Source organism: Leptidea sinapis, chromosome 13 (genome assembly GCF_905404315.1).
Source record: "Leptidea sinapis chromosome 13, ilLepSina1.1, whole genome shotgun sequence".
Classification (NCBI taxonomy): domain Eukaryota; kingdom Metazoa; phylum Arthropoda; class Insecta; order Lepidoptera; family Pieridae; genus Leptidea; species Leptidea sinapis.
Genome location: NC_066277.1, coordinates 8,707,900 through 8,727,269, shown reverse-complemented (window position 1 = coordinate 8,727,269; position 19,370 = coordinate 8,707,900). Strand labels below are relative to the sequence as shown.

At 35.8% G+C, this 19,370-nt stretch overlaps 3 protein-coding genes across 10 annotated transcripts in view; 1 reads left to right on the top strand and 2 right to left on the bottom strand.

Annotated features, from left to right (window-relative positions):
- Window positions 1-1,291, bottom strand: part of LOC126967578 (syntaxin-1A) — an 83,542-nt gene extending 82,251 nt beyond the window's left edge. For all 8 annotated transcript variants that reach the window (XR_007730034.1, XR_007730035.1, XM_050812110.1 and 5 more), the window contains exon 1: window positions 1,093-1,291. Coding sequence is in view for 6 of the 8 variants with exons in the window: in XM_050812110.1 (XP_050668067.1) it covers window positions 1,093-1,125 (33 nt within the window). In the remaining 2 variants the exon portion in view is untranslated. The remainder of the gene's footprint in view (window positions 1-1,092) is intronic.
- Window positions 1,292-4,212: 2,921 nt separating this feature from the next.
- LOC126967593 (GTP-binding nuclear protein Ran) lies at window positions 4,213-5,885 on the top strand. The gene is made up of 3 exons (XM_050812127.1): window positions 4,213-4,380; window positions 4,683-5,133; window positions 5,248-5,885. The coding sequence occupies exons 2-3, from the start codon at window positions 4,708-4,710 to the stop codon at window positions 5,461-5,463; spliced, it is 642 nt and encodes a 213-aa protein (XP_050668084.1). The 5' UTR covers window positions 4,213-4,380; window positions 4,683-4,707; the 3' UTR covers window positions 5,464-5,885.
- Window positions 5,886-8,811: 2,926 nt separating this feature from the next.
- LOC126967553 (elongation factor Tu, mitochondrial) lies at window positions 8,812-15,533 on the bottom strand. The gene is made up of 7 exons (XM_050812078.1): window positions 15,327-15,533; window positions 14,936-15,139; window positions 13,861-14,027; window positions 13,169-13,412; window positions 12,354-12,545; window positions 9,818-10,184; window positions 8,812-9,074 (listed from the first exon to the last, which is right to left on the bottom strand). Exons 1-7 carry the CDS (start codon window positions 15,364-15,366, stop codon window positions 8,891-8,893), a joined length of 1,398 nt encoding a protein of 465 aa, XP_050668035.1. The 5' UTR covers window positions 15,367-15,533; the 3' UTR covers window positions 8,812-8,890.
- Between the last annotated feature and the right edge of the window lie 3,837 nt (window positions 15,534-19,370).

Sequence of the window (19,370 nt, the reverse complement as noted above, 5' to 3'; positions counted from 1 at the left end):
CAAGAATAACAAATATATTCCCACACACACAAAATAATTGTGCAGTCATCTAGTTGCGGAAATTTGCCGAATACATACCATACCATAAAGTATGGACACCTGATGTTAAGTGACCACCAGTGAGCACCAGAAGAATTTTATGTGAGTTGCAGGATTTGTAGGGAGGCGCTTTATGTGCTTTCTGTATATTGTATTGCCCTTGAGACACTGCACAAGAACAATAGTGCTCACTCCACACATTTGTTGCTTATTAAGAAAAAGAGAGAGGCATGTGACATCTTAATAATTACATTTAGTATTTTCTGTAAATCCATTGGGTTAACATGTCTCCCCAATCATTACTTTATGAATCACACACACATATTCACTCTAAATTTGTCAATTTCACTCTAATTTTTAATAAATTTCACTGAATAACTGACTAATTTAAATAATTGACTTATAATAACAATTGTACTTAAAAGAACATTTCAAAAACTATATTTATGAAATATAAGGAAGAGAAATGTTATTTCTCAAAACATCTCAACATAAATTACTAATTACCTTCTCAAAAAATTATATTACTTAGTTTCAAAAAATTATAAACTATTATACAAATAAACTATGGTTTTTTATGGAAAATGATAATAAGCAATATAAAGTGGTATTGTGAAACGTTGAAAATTTGTGAATAATACCTGCATTTTAAATATAAGTGTTCAATGAAATTTTACAAGTAATTCTGTCTGTAGTTTTAAGTCATTTTACAAAAATTATCCCATTTCGCAATAAAAATACTTTGTTGCAGGGGTAGTCAATGGTAAATTAAGAAGATTTTCCGTAAGAAAAGATCATTTAAAAGTAGGCGTTTTGTACAAACTGGGCGCAACAATCTGCCTCAATATTATGTCCAAGAAATCCTACTTTCCATCTATTACGGGTGGGGCTTTGAAGGGCAGAAACCTTATTTTAATATCTCCAGTATTAACATATTTGTGGTCTTATGGTACTGTCAAAAAGCAAACATTGTTCTGATGCTAATTCTTTGCGAATTCGAGGTCATTGTAAAATGATTAGGTAGTAGATTAGGACTAAAGTAAAACTACTTACCGCTTGCAGCGCAGCTAACCTGTCCTTCGTCATCCTTTACAGAAAATCACACACCAATAATACGTTTTAACTTATTACACAATCCCATTCACAGATATTTTCTTATCCAACGTCACAAAACTAAAGGAAAAGGACACGAACACTAGACTTCACTCAAAAAATCGATAGTATAAACGACCGACGTACGAAACTTGCCTCATCGTCAAACGTCAACTAGACAAAAAGTTTCGAGAATTTGTTACAGATGGCACTGCTTTGCTAAAAAAGTAATAAAGGATTCTACACACCATGAATCACTCAATACATAATTATCACGATTATTATTATGAATTTTAAATACTTATGCTTACAATAAATCACTGCAAGGAATAATTCTCATCGGACGGGACATCACGGTGAACTCACTACACCCATGAAGGACTTCCAAATCCTAAACTAGGCTGATTACGGTTATCGGAGGATAAACCGTTAGTAAAGCCGTTTTAAATAAATAATGGGCTACGATTCGTTTTCAAAAGGTAAGAAAAACTTGTAACGTCAACATTACATAGATGCTCATAAGCTTACTCTGCTAAAGCGAACGGTTTCCACTTATAACCAAAAAATTAATGAAAAGACATCTAATATTTGAAAAAAATTTAGACAATTTTGTCATAAATAAAGAAATCACAATCAATAATCAAAATTGGCATATAAACATACGAAATCAACAGTGTAATTATGGTAGCTTAGGCGGCATTTGTTTCTCTTGGTTAGAGAAAGTCACAAATTAATAACGGTACACGTTATCATATCCAAAGCACAATCCAAGTCAATTTTCCTTTATCAGCCATTGCATCTTTAAAACTGACAACTGATTTTTGTTAGTTTTTACCGAACCGTACCGTAGTGTTTACTTCACTGAGCTCTGATTATGATAAAAATTACTGTCACACAAATAATTTAAAATGTCGAAACATGAGTTACTATTGTACAAATAAGTGGGAAATAGTGATAAGATACTTTTATGTAAAGATTGAAAATTTCGTAAAATTGAGGTAGGTTAATGTTTTCTAGGTATATTCTGTATTTTTTCAAGATTCGTTATAAAAAGGATTAAATAAATATATTCGTAATGTAAAGATATATTTTGCATTAGCTCTTATGGACAAAGCGAAGGGAATTTAAAAACTTTTAATCGGGAAGTTTGTTAGTACACTGTATCATTGATAATATATGTAATTGAATCAAGAAACAAGTACCTATCAAACATCGTCAACAGCTGTTGTTCTATTTAACACTTAGTCTCTAAAGATCAAATACTCTGAGGTAGGTCAATCATTTCTCAATTGCTTAGGAACTTTTTAAATAAGAAAAATGTTTCAAGGACTCTTAGGTACTTACAACAAGTCAACAAAAAGTAACTCCATTTAGCTTTAATGTGATAAAGTTGTTTGTTATACTTGTTGTTTGCCTCCTATGTTAAACTACAAACACTTTTCAAACACAAGAATTAAAAACACACTTTCAAAACATGCGTAAAATATAAACCGATTGTGGTGGCCACGGCAGCAGCCACATAAGCGACGGGGCAGGGTCCGAGTGCGGTAACGCTACCACAAACGAAGACCATTGGCCCTGGCAACATAAAATGTCAAGACACTATGGATCGACGAGAAATTGGAGGAACTGGAGAAAGCTGTGAGTAGATTACGATGGGATGTCTTCTGGTTTTCTGAGGTCCGACGATAGGGTAGTAGTCGATAATCCTAAATTCCGGGCACATCCTCTACTTTCGAGAGGGCGACCAACTGTCCCAGGGAGGTGTCGGGTTCCTCGCTTACAAGACTCTCGTCAACAACGTAACTGAGGTGGGAGTGTGTCAACTAGATAAATAGATTTATAATTAGTAAACATTAAATCGACACAGCTTTTAAAGGTGCTGGTTACTCTAGTGGGTTCAAAGAATACATTTGATAAATTATATAATTTTAACAAAGATCTGAATCTAATAGTAGTGGTGGATTTTTCTAATAAATTAATATTAAAGTCAGCACATATCATAATATACTTCTTAGACTAAGCTAATATCAATAGACCTTCCTGCAATGCACGTAAGTTACTCATATAATGCATCCGGGGGTCTGTATATACTTTCATTAATGGCACGATTAATCTGTGCAGAGACTGTTTCAAAGGAACGTTCAACATAGAGGCCCACAATATCTTTAAATTCTTTGAATTTAATTGATGTACTTATAAGTTTAAGAGAGCCGCCACGTGAAGCTGTTTTTGAAGTGAAATTTCTTTAGAATCATTGTGATTTCAAACTCGATGAAACGAAAAAATATGTCCAAGATGGCCGCCGCGCAAAATTATGATTTCAACATTATGGATATCGTATCCGAGGTTCTCGAGGGTGCAGAGAACGAATTTGGGGTCATTTTTGAAATCCAAGATGGCCGTCACGCAAATATTTCATTTCAACAATTTGGATATCGAATCCGAGGTTCTCGAGGGTGCAGAGAACAAATTTTCGATCATTTTTAAATCCAGTGTCTAAATGTGCCAATAAAGTATCACGAAAGTGTGGGATGTTTTTATCCAAGAAGGGGGAGAGGGAGATTGAGACCGATTGAGATAGAGTGAGAAAGGGCAAACGTAGAATGAAGCACATGGCACCACTAGTAAGTAGAACAACCTACCTACTAGCGTTATATTGTACAGGTTCAGCGCGCGGCCGTGAAAACGTGGAACTTCTTCCCCACTAGCTTTGTATCGTGAAGGTTTAGCATGCGGCCGCGAAATTAAATTAAATTAATGAAATAAATGTTCAAAAAACAATTATAGGGGTAAGCATCAGCAAGCGCCCTTTCAATGACATAATATTAAATTAATTTTATACATTGCAATGATCATGTGTGGCGCGGCTTATACTATCAATCCGGAAATTGACTTTTTAAATTCTACAACTCCAAGTAAAATAGTAAAACATACAACATTTATCTTGAGACGGATTTGCAAAATAATGATAATGATTTACGTTGTAATTTAAAGTTATAGAGATTGTGGATTATAGCATATAGATTCAGTTATAAATTTTAAAAGTAGTTATAAGATTTTAATTGTCACCTGGACTGCAACTGTCAGTCTGTCACTAAATTATTCCGCGCATAGTCTAGTGACGCCATTGTGAGCCGTAACGACTTTGTAGTGGAAGAAGTTAAATCTCAGTTTTTTAAAATAATCGTTGATGTATATGTGTTTATTTAAAAACATCTAATTTTGTGTATTATTTTCTTTCAAGTGGTAAATATATTTTTCGCTACACATTTGTAATTAATGAGTAAATTTGTCTTGATTCCGGTACGATCGAGCTAAATTCCTGTGAGGATAGTTAGCGCCATTTGATTAAAACTTAAAGGAATTTTTAAATTGTCAGTTGCACGTTGTAGCTATTATGTCCATATGATTTGCTCTGTTTTATTTGTATTTCTAATTTTTCCAGATTTGTGAATTACTCAATTATCCAATAGTTATACTAAGCTACTGCTGGTACGTACGTCATGCTAGAAATTAATTAGATATTTATTATTTTCCATTGTTTTCAGCTAAAAAGTCCTTAAAACTTCAACCATGAATGAAGATATGCCCTCATTTAAATGCGTGTTGGTAGGAGACGGTGGTACTGGTAAAACAACCTTCGTCAAAAGACATTTGACTGGAGAGTTCGAGAAAAGATATGTCGCTACGCTAGGCGTTGAAGTACATCCGCTTGTATTCCATACAAACCGAGGGCCTATAAGATTCAACGTTTGGGATACAGCTGGTCAAGAGAAGTTTGGAGGATTACGAGATGGTTATTACATACAGGGACAATGTGCCATCATTATGTTTGATGTAACCTCACGCGTCACTTACAAAAATGTACCTAACTGGCATAGAGATTTAGTACGAGTATGTGAAGGAATACCAATTGTATTATGTGGGAACAAAGTAGATATCAAGGACAGAAAAGTGAAAGCAAAAACTATTGTATTCCATAGGAAAAAAAATCTTCAGGTAGTTCATTATATTTATAAGTTCTTATCTTAATGCATGTCATTGTTATTAATTTATTATCAATGAAGCTATTTATATGTCTGCTTATATGAATCAAATATTTATTGTTTACAGTATTATGACATCTCTGCCAAATCAAACTACAACTTTGAAAAGCCTTTCCTTTGGTTGGCAAGAAAATTGATTGGTGATGGTAATCTGGAATTTGTGGCAATGCCAGCATTGGTCCCACCAGAAGTTACAATGGACCCACAATGGCAGAACCAGATAGAAAAGGATCTCAAAGAAGCGCAAGATACAGCATTGCCAGAGGAGGATGAAGATTTGTAAATAAGAATGTGAAAACATTGCCCTCATGTGATTGAAAGCACAGCTCAGGCTTAATATTGTATGTCGATTAATAATTTCATTCCATTAGGTATCAGTCCATCACATAACATTCTTTTCCTTATTGTAAATGCATTATGAAATTTTTTATTCTTCATCCGATATTTATTTGTAAACTCAAGCTTGGCTGTAGCATTAACTTTTGTGTTTATTTCTTATTTCAAGGACTCTTTAAGTGTCAATATATAACATTTGCAAGGTTGTTATGTTGGTGTCCTTTTTCATTAATGTTGTAAATTAATTATAACAAAATATAATTTCTAACATAATAGGTTTTTTCTTTAGAATCATCCTGTTTTGTTACAAATGACAATATTTGTTTTAATTTTGTAGTGATACATACTTTTTCAATAAATATTAAACCTTACCATATTTGATTTATTTATAGTGTAATTCTATATAATCAATTGTAGGTATGAGAAGTAGTTATTACCAAATCTTACTATATGTACATACATTTTCTTTATGGAAGGAGGAGGTTAAAGAAGGTCACCTGATGCTAAGTGATCACTGCAACCCATATTCTCTTGCAAAACCAGAGGAATCCCAGGAGTGTTGCCAGCCTTTTAAAATAGTGTGCACACTTTTTTGAAGCAATCATCCTGGAAACATCACAATATGAGGAAGCTTCTTCCACAGCTTGGTCGAAAGCCACACATAACAGAAAGCTCCTTAAAAATGCACTGTGGAGGAACACCACATAGTGGGGATGATATAATTTGTGTAGTGTAAAAGGTAGAATTCAGCAGCAGGAATCAGGTCAAACAGCTCTTTGGAACTCTCCCTATGATAGATGTGGTAAAAGATAATGAAGTGTAACACCAAGTGATCTAGTGATTCACAGAACAGGGTATTTGACAATTTGAACAGCTCTGCATGTGGTCAAATGGTTCGAGCTGATACTGGAGTGTGCCAGATCAGAGGTGACAGAAATAATCCATGTGACTGGACCTGTGCTTTGTAAAGCTGTAGAATGTGGTCCGGCTTTGTTTGGTAGAAGTATTGCCATGCCTAAGGCCCACATTCATTTAAGGCGACCAGCTTCTTTAAAGCCAATTTTGGCTTTGCCTTCCAAATGACCATGGAATTAGCAAGCGCTCAAGACTGAGACCCAGTATTCTGATACTAGGCGAGGCATTAAAGGAACTGTTGTCGTGACAGCTATGATACGACAAATGTGTTTTTTTTTGTGGTAAACGCTCAAACTTGAGTCTTCTGGGGGGTAAATTGGACAAGGTTCATTTTATCCCATTCAATAAATACGTGTATACTGCATTACCATTACTGTCACTAATGCTTCCCGAGTGGTTTGGCAATAAACTACCGCACCGTATCATATCATATCATTGGTCATATAACTGCATTATATGTATAGCCATAGAATGAGCCTAGGCCTTAAGTCCACAGATTTTACCCTTTTGAGGCACTGCGAGAATGCGACTAGCTTTGGTGCTTATACTTTTCAGGTGATTGCTCTAATACTGTAGTTCTGTACGAAAAAATTTTTGGAATCTGTAGGTTCCTAAATTACGTTTGTTGGTGCGGATTGTGTGGTCTGTCTTATTAAGATTAACCGTTAGTTCATTGCTGCTTACACCAGCGTTCCATGATGATCAGAGCAGAGCGGGTCACTCTCCAGTATTGGTGTATCATCGGTATAATATCCTAGTCCTAGTGTGCTGTAGAGGTTGCCTTTCAGCGTGGCAATCAGTACCTACCTTTACCACAATGTTCCATAGAAGTCGCGAAGGTTGCCTCCCTTGAGCAGATTCTTTTGCAACCCATGACAGCTGCGTCTTACCTGTATCGAGTTTTTAGCTCCTCTTGCTCAGCTTCACAGCTTCTTCTACGTGTCTTCGTAATGCTGTTTTGGATTTTGCCAAAAACTCCCTCAATGTCTATGAAGGTGACGGTTTCGGTAGATTTGCCTCGGCTATAGGCATTGAGATGTCGGTGTAGCCCAGAGAAGATTCCATCAGTTCCTGGTGATTTATAGGTATGTGGAGAAGATGATTATGGCCCGTTTTTATTTTTTTCAAATGAATATCACTCGTCTCTGATGCCAGTCTTCATTGGACGGAAAGATGTCCTCATCAATTCATTGGACTGTCCACAACATCTTGAGTCCGGGAGGTGCGTTTCTACCACAATAGATACATTTGGCCTACATTAGTGCGCTAGTAAGGGTGTTGACTGGTCTTACTTGAGATAAAAATCGTAACTATCGTTGACTTTTCTGTCCCAATAAACTTATCGACGGTAACTCACTTTATCCGTACACGCTGTCTGTCAATGGGACGACGTCTAGCTTACCAGCGATAGAAGTTTGTAAGAAATTGCAATTCACGCGTCCCAATATAAGGCGATAAGAATGACTTATCGGGTATATGGGACAGCTTCAGATTATTGACAATAGAAGGTAGTAATTAATCTCTATCTGTAGATAGTAGGTATATTGGGAACGGCCGTTAGTAGCTTTATAATTTTCCCATTCTTGCGCTTGTGTGCCCACCAGTTATTCTTATTGCCATGGCTAGCATCTGTGCCAGGGCCTTGCCTAGCCGGTGGTCATTCGGACTGAACAATCCATCTGTGACCTGAGCACGACAATTCCTTCGATACATGCCAGGTTGAGGTGTCGACGCCTCTTCCGTTACTAAGGTAATGTCAATGATTATTCTGTTTACGAGTGATGGTAATGATCCTGTAAATTATGTTTAGATCTGTTCTGAATAGGTTTTCGTAACATGTCTTCATATGCCAAAGGTAAATATTTACGTTTAGGTACCTACATAGGTTGCAGGTTCAGTGACTGGCTGCTTGAATTTTTCTTGATTTTTAAGAATCTATAGATATGATACTCGCCTGCACCACCAATGTTTCTGGGCTAATGAAAGGAGCGGTCTTAAAATGAAGAGTGAGTAAGAACTTGAAATTCGAATACTAGAAAAATACCGGGTAGGTTCATCATTTCAGCAGACTGAAACTTATGGCTTTATTCTGATTTATTACCTTGTCACTGCTTGTCGGTGAATTAATATTTCAAAGTAATTCAAATAGTCTTTAGCTTATTTGCTAAACAAAAATTGTCTTTGTTCCAAGTACAGATAATTACAACGAGTTTTATATAATATTATAATAAATTGGCATTTATGTCCCCTACAGCAAACCGGTTTGGATTGCTGGGTTCTATTTCCACGCCTATTACAGCTGTGAAGGGTGAGTTTCATAATTTTTGCAGTTAGCATAGTAAGTAGTAATAGCAAGGAGATGAAAAAAAACAATTAGTGATTTTCAAATGTTTATTTTAAATGCATCCAACATTTAACTACAATTCTATGTTCTTATATTAATTAATAAACAATACTATTTACTTCCTTGCTTCAGCCTTATTTCTGGCCTTTTTTCCTTCTAAAATTTTCAGCCTTTCATCTTCAGACAATTCTTTGTTTATTTTAGTAATGACACCAGTTCCTAATGTGATGTCACCAAGCCGTAGGGTGAATCTTTGACCAGTTTCACAAACCATAGGTTTTACAAGTTTTAATTGCAAACTGAAAAAAAAATACTTGTGTAAGAAAACATTTTCTTTATGAAAATAAGGGACGAGACGAGCAGTACGGTCAGCTGATGGTAATTGATGCGCCCTGCTCATTACAATGCAGTGCCACTCATGATTCTTAAAAAACCCCAAAAATTCTGAGCAGCACTACAACTGCGCTCGTCACCTTGAGACATAAGATGTTAAGTCTCATTTGCCCAGTAATTTCACTAGCTACGGCACCCTTTAGACCGAAACACACTAATGCTTACACATTACTGCTTCACTGCAGAAATAGGCGCCGTTGTGGTACCCATAATCTAGCCGGCATCCTGTGCAAAGTAGCCTCCCACTGGTGTAAACACCTACACTTTTTATTAATGTTATCAGAGAAACTATTGTTTTTTGTATGTAAAACTGAAATTCTATAGGAGAGTGGATTGCATTTAATTCAACACAATATTAATGATGTAAGATGGATTCATCATTTACCAAAAAGTGCGCTTCATTTATGACCCAACTGAAATGAAATATTATTTAGCTTCTTTGATTAACGCGAGCATTACTCATTTAAATAAAATACTTTTTTAAAGGATAAAATCAACAAATACTATTCTCGACTTTGTCAACCACAGTCCACATGAAAACACCTAATGCTCTGCAAAAACCTAATGTAAATAAGAGTCACAACTACACGCGTTTTAATCGTTAAAAAAGTATTTTATTTAAATGAAATACTATTGTAACCAAACTTACGTGGCATCTTCTCCTGGCATCACCATCTCTTTATCAGGTATAGCAACTTGTGTGGCGCAATCCCAAGTCATTGAAAACATCTGCAGTTGAATGAATGATGTAAAAGGTTTAGAGCGCCCACCCTCCTCCTTGCTGAGTACATACACTGCTGCCTCAATATTGTCATGTGCCTTGACGGTGCCAGGTTTAGACATAACCATGCCACGTCGAATCTGCTCTCTCTTAATAGACCTCACCAGAGCACCTAGTTGATCTCCAGCCTGAGCTTCATCTAATGTTTTGTGGAACATTTCAACACCCGTTACTGTGGTCTTCATTACTTTACCATGACCAACAATTTCACATTCAGTGCCCTTCTTCAAAACACCTAAAACATTACATTAAACTTAATAATTTTATTTTTTTATACCGAATTCAATTGTAATACGATATTTTATACAAAAGGAATTCATTGATACAATAAAAACAATATTATTTATATAAATCCTAAACAAACGTATTCACTATAATTGCACAATACTTAATGATAACTTAACTTCTTAACAGATTTAGAAAACAAAACATAAATTTATTTTATTTTCAAAGAATTGGAAAATGAATTAAGATTGACTGGAAATATTTATCCAACGAATATAGATGGAGTATGTTGAACTGTCTCAGGTAGGCGTGCTATGGATGACCTAATAGGAATTTTGTTGAGGTTAGATTTTTTCGATTATGAGGTCAAAGAAGAGTCTGGAACATCTGATGCTAAGTGATCACCGTTGCCAATATTCTCTAGCAAAACCGGTGGATTCATAAGAGTAGATGAACACTGCACTTACATTTCTATACTAAGGCCAAGGAGACGAGATAAAGAATGTAAACAAACGGACTGTTACTGAGTTACATTGCAGTGACTATTATATCTTTCCCTATCACTCGTACGCAGTAATGGCGTTAGTTGGTAGACGACAGCTATCGCTGCATGTTTTGCTCTACTAGAAAGCAGTCAGTACTTCAGTTGTCAACATTTGGTCAACCATTTTGTGAACAAGTTCATTCCTGATTGGATTGTGTTCGAAGATACGTATTTTTCTGTTTCCGTATTTATTTAGTTTCTGTTATTATTAATCCGTTACTGTTGATTTTTACTGTTATTGTGAGAGTTGTTGATTTTAATTATGGAATCACAGCCTGGCATCTTTAGACAACTTTTAAGAGATAGTAATTCGATACAGTTGTTTACATTCTTTATCTCGTCTTCTTGGCCTTACTATATATAGGCTGTTATATGAGAATTCGTAACTTTTAGTAAATCTAATTTTATTTTTCGACAAAGATCCTTTTAGAATTATACACTTGTAATATCTTGTTGATAAGATTCCTGTGCCACAACGAGTTTGGCTTCATCATCTCCCAAAGACATTGAGATAAATATGGAGGATGCTAAAGTATTCCAAAGCCAGAATCTCGAATCTCAGCTATAGCAACAGCAGACCTGTGAGCCATGCCATTATCTTGATAGAACTAAATAATATTTGTTTGCCCGGCCGATTATCATGAATTTCGTTGAACAATTCAATATGTTGCCTGCATATAAAGAGCTAGTAACACTAGCTACATGATCGAGTTATTCAATCTGGACCACCCCTTTACTATCCTGGGAATGACAAATTGCTTCGGTGGTCTCTTCTGGACTGTAATTTGTTTCTGGATCATGCAGTCAAGCCATGATTCGTTCATGATTATAAATCTGAGAAATGATCAGGATCTTGAATAAGTGAAGGGGATTGTTCCAAAGAAGCTCAAGATAAGTTCAGACACATTTTTCTTTGTACATTGTTGCAAATGTTTCAATTTTTAAGGTCGAGCCAGTAAAACGTCGTTTTTACAATAAGTGGTTTATTAGAATTTACAATTACTTCACTTAATGTACGAATATGGTATTAGAAAGCAACCATGCCAGGCGACTGTTGAAGCTTGACTGGCTTGCTGATTGTTTGTGTTAAAAACGTTAGTAACCGATTGACAGCTTACTGAACAAAGAGGAGGTTAAATTGTCAGGAGGCAGATTAGAGAGAACCAACACTGTCTATGGAATTAAAGTAGACCTGTGGTTTTAATATTTGTAACACAATGTACTTTCTTTAGATACTCAGTACTAAGTTCCTCAAAGTACTCGAAACTTTATGACTTATAGGTCTACCCTTTATTTTGCAACATAACTAAGATCATACTACCTCATATAGACATATTATATCTTCGATAGATCCTATATATTTGTCTTTTTTTTCAATTTTGTATAAATTTTTAAGCTACTTAGGTAATACAAGAGTTACCCAGATAATGCTGTTTAAAATCAGGTTAATCGTTTGCTTATTAACAAATTCAGGTTGCCATATTACCTGAAACTTAAGTGTTAGCTGATAAGTTTACAATTTTTCTAAATGGTTGATGTACTTTTGCTAATTACCATAATAGCATAATGATAATAAATAAAATAAGATGTAGAACTAATATTCTTGGTAAATTACTTCAATATAATATATTATACCTCTTTGCAAGCGTCCAGTAACAACAGTACCGCGTCCGGGGATTGAGTGCACAGCTTCAACAGGTAACAGGAATGGCTTATCAAGATCACGGATTGGTGTGGGAATGAATCTGTCAACCTCTTCAAGAAGTTTTGAAATAGCATCAGCCCCAATATCTGGATTTTTCCCATCTAGAGCACACAGAGCTGAACCTGTTAAAAATAAAATAAAAAATTTAATTTTTTTACTTACTGACTGACTCAATCAGTTGACTTAACTTTTCTAGTATTCCTTAAGAGAGTTCAAGAGTTTAGCAATTTTTTAAATTTTGGTGCTTCATTTGTTGTTTAAAGAACCATGTCACAATTCCCTACTCCCTAATAATTATGTAAGTTCATGATCGGATTTGGAGGAAACAACCATTATTTTCTTTAGAATCTAGCCTTAATTTACATGTTATTACAGTTATAGTTGGATTGATAAAAATTTAAGTTTTGAGGTTACTGCTCAATACTGTGTATTTTGGAGGTATTACTGTAAGTATGTAAAAAGATATCAATCAAATCAAAATCACTTTGTTCATGTAGGAAAAAGAAATGACACTTATGAATGTCAAAAGTTTATTTTATACATTTACCACCATGTCGGAAAAAGTTGAGCTTTAATGAGAAGAAGTGGCAAAAAACTAATATATATCCTCAGTTCCTAAACAAATAAAAAAACATAAGTATTTACTTATGTTTTTTTTTGTTTCTACTACTACTATTGCTCACATTTGTGAGTACAAAATCATAATATAGATATCAAGTATTATTTGTCGGTAAACATCTATAACCTTTGACAACTGGTAAGTTTTCACCATCATAGCCCATTTCAGTCATCAGCTCGCGGATTTCCATCTCCACAAGCTCAACCATCTCCTGGTCTGCAGCATCAACCTTATTTATGAATACCACCACATGTTGGATACCAATTTGCTTCGCAAGCACTAAATGTTCTCTGGTTTGAGGCATCACACCATCTGTGGCTGCTACAACAAGGATTGCACCATCCATTTGAGCAGTTCCAGTTATCATATTCTGTAAATATATTATATTTTTTATTTATTTATTAGGCACTTCAACGGAAAACATAGACACCAATAACAGAAATGCACTTAGGGGAACATCACTGTTAATTATTATTGGTGTTGAATTAAATATGATGTTTCAGTACAGATATAATAAACAATAGTCATATTTTTTGACAAGTCTAGAAATCTAAGGAATATATTTGCCTGTAATCTAACATTTCAGACTCTGCTTTGAACACTATGTAACAATACTGTTTAGAGATATGTAAATAGCCTTTCAACACTTATAACAATCCAACTGTAATTTAACATTCTACTTTGTGTACAGAGATATGGTCAAATACAAATATGCTTCATACACATGTCACATTACTACAGATGAAAGCTCCCTGTGAGGAAAAATTATTACAATTATTTAAAAATTATATTTAATAATGAAATACACATCATTTTACCTTAATGTAATCAGCATGTCCTGGACAGTCAGTATGTCCATAGTGTCTTTGATCAGTTTGATATTCAACATGCGCAACATTTATTGTAATACCTCGGGCCCTTTCTTCTGGTGCATTGTCTATATCTGAGTAACCTTTCTTTTGAGCTAAATTACGGTCAGCCAATACTGTGAAATAATTGACGTAAATATATAATTAATTTAATTTTCTACATAATGTTTAAAATGATCATAATAAATTTATTCCTTATAAAGGTTATCGTAAGATATAACTTTAAAATCTTAAATAATTTATACATATGATAAAAACAGTGGCACACTGTTAGCCTCTGCTTCCAGCAATGCACAAATAAAAGTAAGGTGTAAGTAAATAAAACAAAGTGTAAGGTGTAGTTTGTCCTGCACACTATAGTAATAAACCTGGCCTGTTTTCATGTGCTGCCTAACAGTAAGAGACAATCTAGACATATAAATTATATAATTATAAGTAGACAATGTTTAGAGTTGACTTTTTGCTAGAAAATACAAACAAATGTTTGAAAGTGTTGTGGCTATGTTTATCTTATTTTACAAATTTCCAATAACTTCTAAAGTTAGTTAGCATGATATACTTTTGAAGAGAAAATAAATTTCCAAATTATTATAATTTATACAATTATTTATAATTTAATTTCCAAAAACACTATAATATTTATTGGGATGCAGATTCATCTATAAATTATATAAAAATTGATGCTTGTAAAGCATTGTGTAGCTATATATGTCTACATAGTGAGTCTAGTTTGAGTTCACACAGCACTAAAATGATATAATAGCATAACATTAGAAGATTTTCCTCAAATTTTTTTTTTATTATTAAGGTTTAGGTTTTGCCTATATAAGCCATGTAAATTTATTTTTCAACAATTTGGTTGCAAATTCAATGACAAATTATCAAACTGAAGATGAAAACCTCAGTGAAAGCCAATGTGTAGTTTAGGAGTTAGTGGATGTCCAAACAGACAGTGGAAACTAATACTGATTTATGAATGTTACAGTAAAGATAATTTTAAAGAACTTTATAAAAATAGACTAACCTTTTGTAATAGCAGCAGTAAGTGTGGTCTTTCCATGATCTACATGACCTATTGTACCGACATTACAATGGGGTTTAGTTCTTTCAAATACTTGTTTTTCAGCATAATTCCTTCTCAGTATAATACTCAGAGGAGTGACTGAAGATATAACTGGTAAGCCCCGCAAATTTGAACTGTGTTTTTGTTTTAATAATATATTTAGAGCTGTAATATAAATATTATACCTTGATTAAATGCGAATGTGATCTATCTTTTACATAATCAGGTTAGCATTAAAAATAAGAATTAACAAAATAATCTTAACGTTAATCATATTAATCAAAATCGTTTAAGTGAAATAACGATAGAAGACTATTTTTTCTATACATAATACATTAAATCACTGTAATACCTGGGTTAACCAAACTTTTGGCAAAGGATATTGTGGTCATGGTTGTGAAGGACTCAGATGCACAATTACTGTATAAATATTATAGTTAAATTACTTATTTAAAATCCACGCATTAACTTAATATAACATTTATTGTGGAATTAAATTAATAAAGATGTATTCTCGAAAAAATCACTCACACTTCACACCATTCAAGAAGCTTTTTTAAGATTTCAATTGTGAAATTTGTCAATCAATGAAATTTGACAGATGACACTAATCAAAGGAACATGCGTCACAGGCATCAGCTCAGTGCATAGACGTCGAATAGTGTTACTATTCTAAGACGTAACGTGTTACGTTGATTCGGTAATAGACTTAGTATAGATATGTATAAAGAAAATCGACGAAGCTGTCTCCCCTAAACACACGAATTATTTCGACTGTAACTGGAATTAAGTGTCATTTCCCTACGTACGTATTCTACGACGTAGTATTGATAAACAATGTATACTCTTTAACTCGAATTTCAAAAAATCGTAGTTAATAGAATACAATGGCGACTTCTAGCAAAAAAATCCAAAATGAATATTCAGATTTGGGGCTTTTAATCTATTGTTTTTGTCTTGTATGTGTGCAATGAATGCGTTCATAAACGCAAGTGATTTTGCTTTTTAAGTATTACAGCTTTGATCGTTAAGTTTGTTCCTTGTGAACACAGGACACGATTATTTCTAACAGAGCCTATCAAACCTTATTGGGCTGTTATTACCATGGAACAGAAAAAACTAGTGGAAGTGGCATGTGGGCGTTACCCTGTCGCCACTATTGTATACAAATGTACCTACTCGAGGCTCCAGTGAAACCAGTCATTTGATATCTAGTGAAGCATTATTGTCATTTAAAAAAATACAAATATGCCATATTGTGCTATATTTGAGTGTGTGAGTGACTACGATGAATTCAAATTAATAGTTTATATTGTCTCTTAGGTACACATAATTATTATTTAACATGTATGTGTAAGATTCCAAGACTAAATAAGCGTTAATTTTTAAATATAGACAAACAATCTTTTAATTAAATATTAATATTTGGCATATATTGAGGTTCCACCGATAAGTGAGTAAGTTTGAGTCGAGGTGGAGAAACCTCATCACATCATGGAGTAGAGAAATAACGTCATAGAATTGTGAAAAATAGATCGAAAACCATAAATTCTGGGAATGTTTGCCATCATTGTAGCATAATATGTACATCATGTGTGGTTCTGGGGAGATTATCATTCCAGCGGCAGAGCTCATTGCCACCACACGCGTCGCAGGTTGCGGATAGCGAACGGCCTTCAGATATGGAGGTTAGCTGCGAATAACCAATAAGCAGTCGCGGACAACGGAGCGGTCTATCGTAGAGGCGTCGGGGAGCCAGTGGCTGGGTGTTCCCAAACAAATGGCGCGCAATCTCGTAAGCGGTAGATGACAGTGGCAAGTTGGAGCCGCCCCTTTAATATAAGCACCACTGCTCGGGGAGGTGGGCCTCGTCAGCTATGGTAGGCAGCTCGTCTAGGAGAAGGAAAACTCTGATTTTAAAACCACAACGGGCCTGATCGGCCAACCGGTCAGAAGAGGTGACAGCGGCCTAGGAGTTTAAATAACTCCTGAAATGCCTGATACAGAAGCCAACGGGAAACCACTGCATTATTTTCCCATGAAAGTCGTCATTCAGTACAAGCAAAGAATAATAAGTGGCCATGCGACCCGCTTAGTAACCAGCGCCGTGATGCGTCCGGGGCAGTCGGTGGGAAATGGGCTACCGGCCATGTGGATTTAGGAAACCAGGCAACACATGGAAAATGGACTACTGGAAACTCAGTAAAGATGTGCCACATCCAAACGATAAGTACTTGGAGCGTGCGCGGATTACTCCAACCTGGAAAGCTTAACATTCTTGAAAGAGAAATTACTCACTGCAAACTCAGGATCTGTGGTCTGAGCGAAACCCACTGTAAAGGAAATAGCTATTTCACAACGGACACCCATGTCGTTTATTTCTCCGGTAACGACACGTACAGCAGAAATGGCTAAAAGCTTCACATGTGAACTTAAACATAATACAGGCTAATATGCTCCTACTAGCACTGCGAGTGAAGAAGATCTGGAGAACTTTTATACAAAGCTGGAATCGGCTACCTCTAAGATACCCAAAAGAGAACTTCTGCTTATACTGGGAGACTTTAACTCAAAGATAGGTATGAATGCCCATCAACTAAGCGTTTGTGCCGGAAAGTATGAACTGGGTCAGCGCAATGAGAGAGGAGAAAGCCTGATGCAATTCGCGGCAGAAAATGACCTCATTATAGCGAACAGTTTCTTTAAAAACCACCCTAGGAGACTGTATACTTGGACTTCACCAGACGGGAATTATCGCAATCAAATAGATTATATCTTAATCAGGTCACGATGGAAAACCTCAATCAGGAACGCCCACACGCTTCCTGGAGCTGACTGTGGATCTGACCACCAACTTTTGATCTCCAAAATAAAGCTGAAACTAAGAGCAGCTCGAAAACCATCCAATCAAAGGCGATTAACAGTAGACAATGTCTCAAAATTTTCAGCTGTATTAGAGTAAAACTGGAGTCAATGGACGGAGTTGAATCCCCATACAGAGAGCTCAGACATACTTTGGGATCAGGCGAGCATATCCAAAGCTGTCAAGGGATCAAAAACACCAGCGGGGATACGTAAGCGACAGCACTGGATGAGTGACAGTACTTTAGACCTTGTTGAGGAAAGAAGGTTGATGAAGGCTTCAGGAGCTAACGTGAGAGACCTTAACGCAAAGTTAGCACGTATTCAGGAGGCATGCAGGAGAGATAGGAACACTCATCTTCAAAAAATATGTACCGAAGTAGAAGCTCATGCTGATAAGATCCATCCAGAGACCTCCACCACAAGATCAAGTCCATCACGAAAACCCTCTCCTCCAAAACGTGGGCTATAGAGAACGCTCTGGGAGAAACCGTAACAGAACTGGACGTTATTTCCGAGACCTGGAGGGCCTACTGTCAGTCTCTGTTTAGTGATCCGCAGTCACAATCTTTTCCTTCAACTGAGCCTAATACCGATGAACTGGAGCCTGACATACTGGAAGATGAAGTAAGAGCAGCCATTAAACATCTCAAAAATGGAGAGTATGGTGTACAAATCTTCCACGGGCTTTGCAACAACATATGGAGGACCTGCGCTTGGCCTCGCGATTGGGCACACACCATGTTTATCCCACTACACAAGAAAGGCTCCACCAAATCCTGCAGCAACTACCGCCTGATTGCTCTGATACCCCATGCTAGCAAAATTCTTCTTCACATCGTGAATGAGCGTCTGAAATCCTATTTATCTAGAGAAATATCGCCAGAGCAGGCTGGGTTCGTAAAAGGAAAGAGTACACGGGAGCAGATACTGTCTGTACGCCAGATAATCGAAAAATTCCGAACTTTACGAAGATGGTACGGCCTCAGTAAGAACCGATGAGGTTCAATCCAACAGTTTCCAGCCCAGTACAGGAGTCCGACAAGGATGTATAATTTCTCCATTACTGTTTAACATCTACACAGAACTGATTATGAGAATTGCTTTTGATGGTTGGACAGACGGTATCACTATTGGAGAACAAAAATATCGAACTTACGCTACGCGGATGTAACCACCCTCTTCGCAAGTAGCATCCCTCATATGTAAGAGCTACTACACAGGCTAGAAAACGTTAGTCTTGATTTTGGCCTCAGAATTAATCGCAGCAAGACCAAAGTGATGATTGTCGACCGTGCTAAGAACAACTCGCCAGAGGTTAAGAAAGTAGCAAATTGCGAGGTAGTGCCTACTTATATATACCTGGGGGCACTGATTTCAAATAATGGCGGCTGCATAGACGAAATCAAACGACGCATGGCAATCTCCAGATCGGCTATGGATAAATTGAGGAAAATATGGAAGTGTAGCTGTACCTACAACCAATAATATCAATTAACACAAATGTCTAATATCTAACTTGTAACGTAGCATT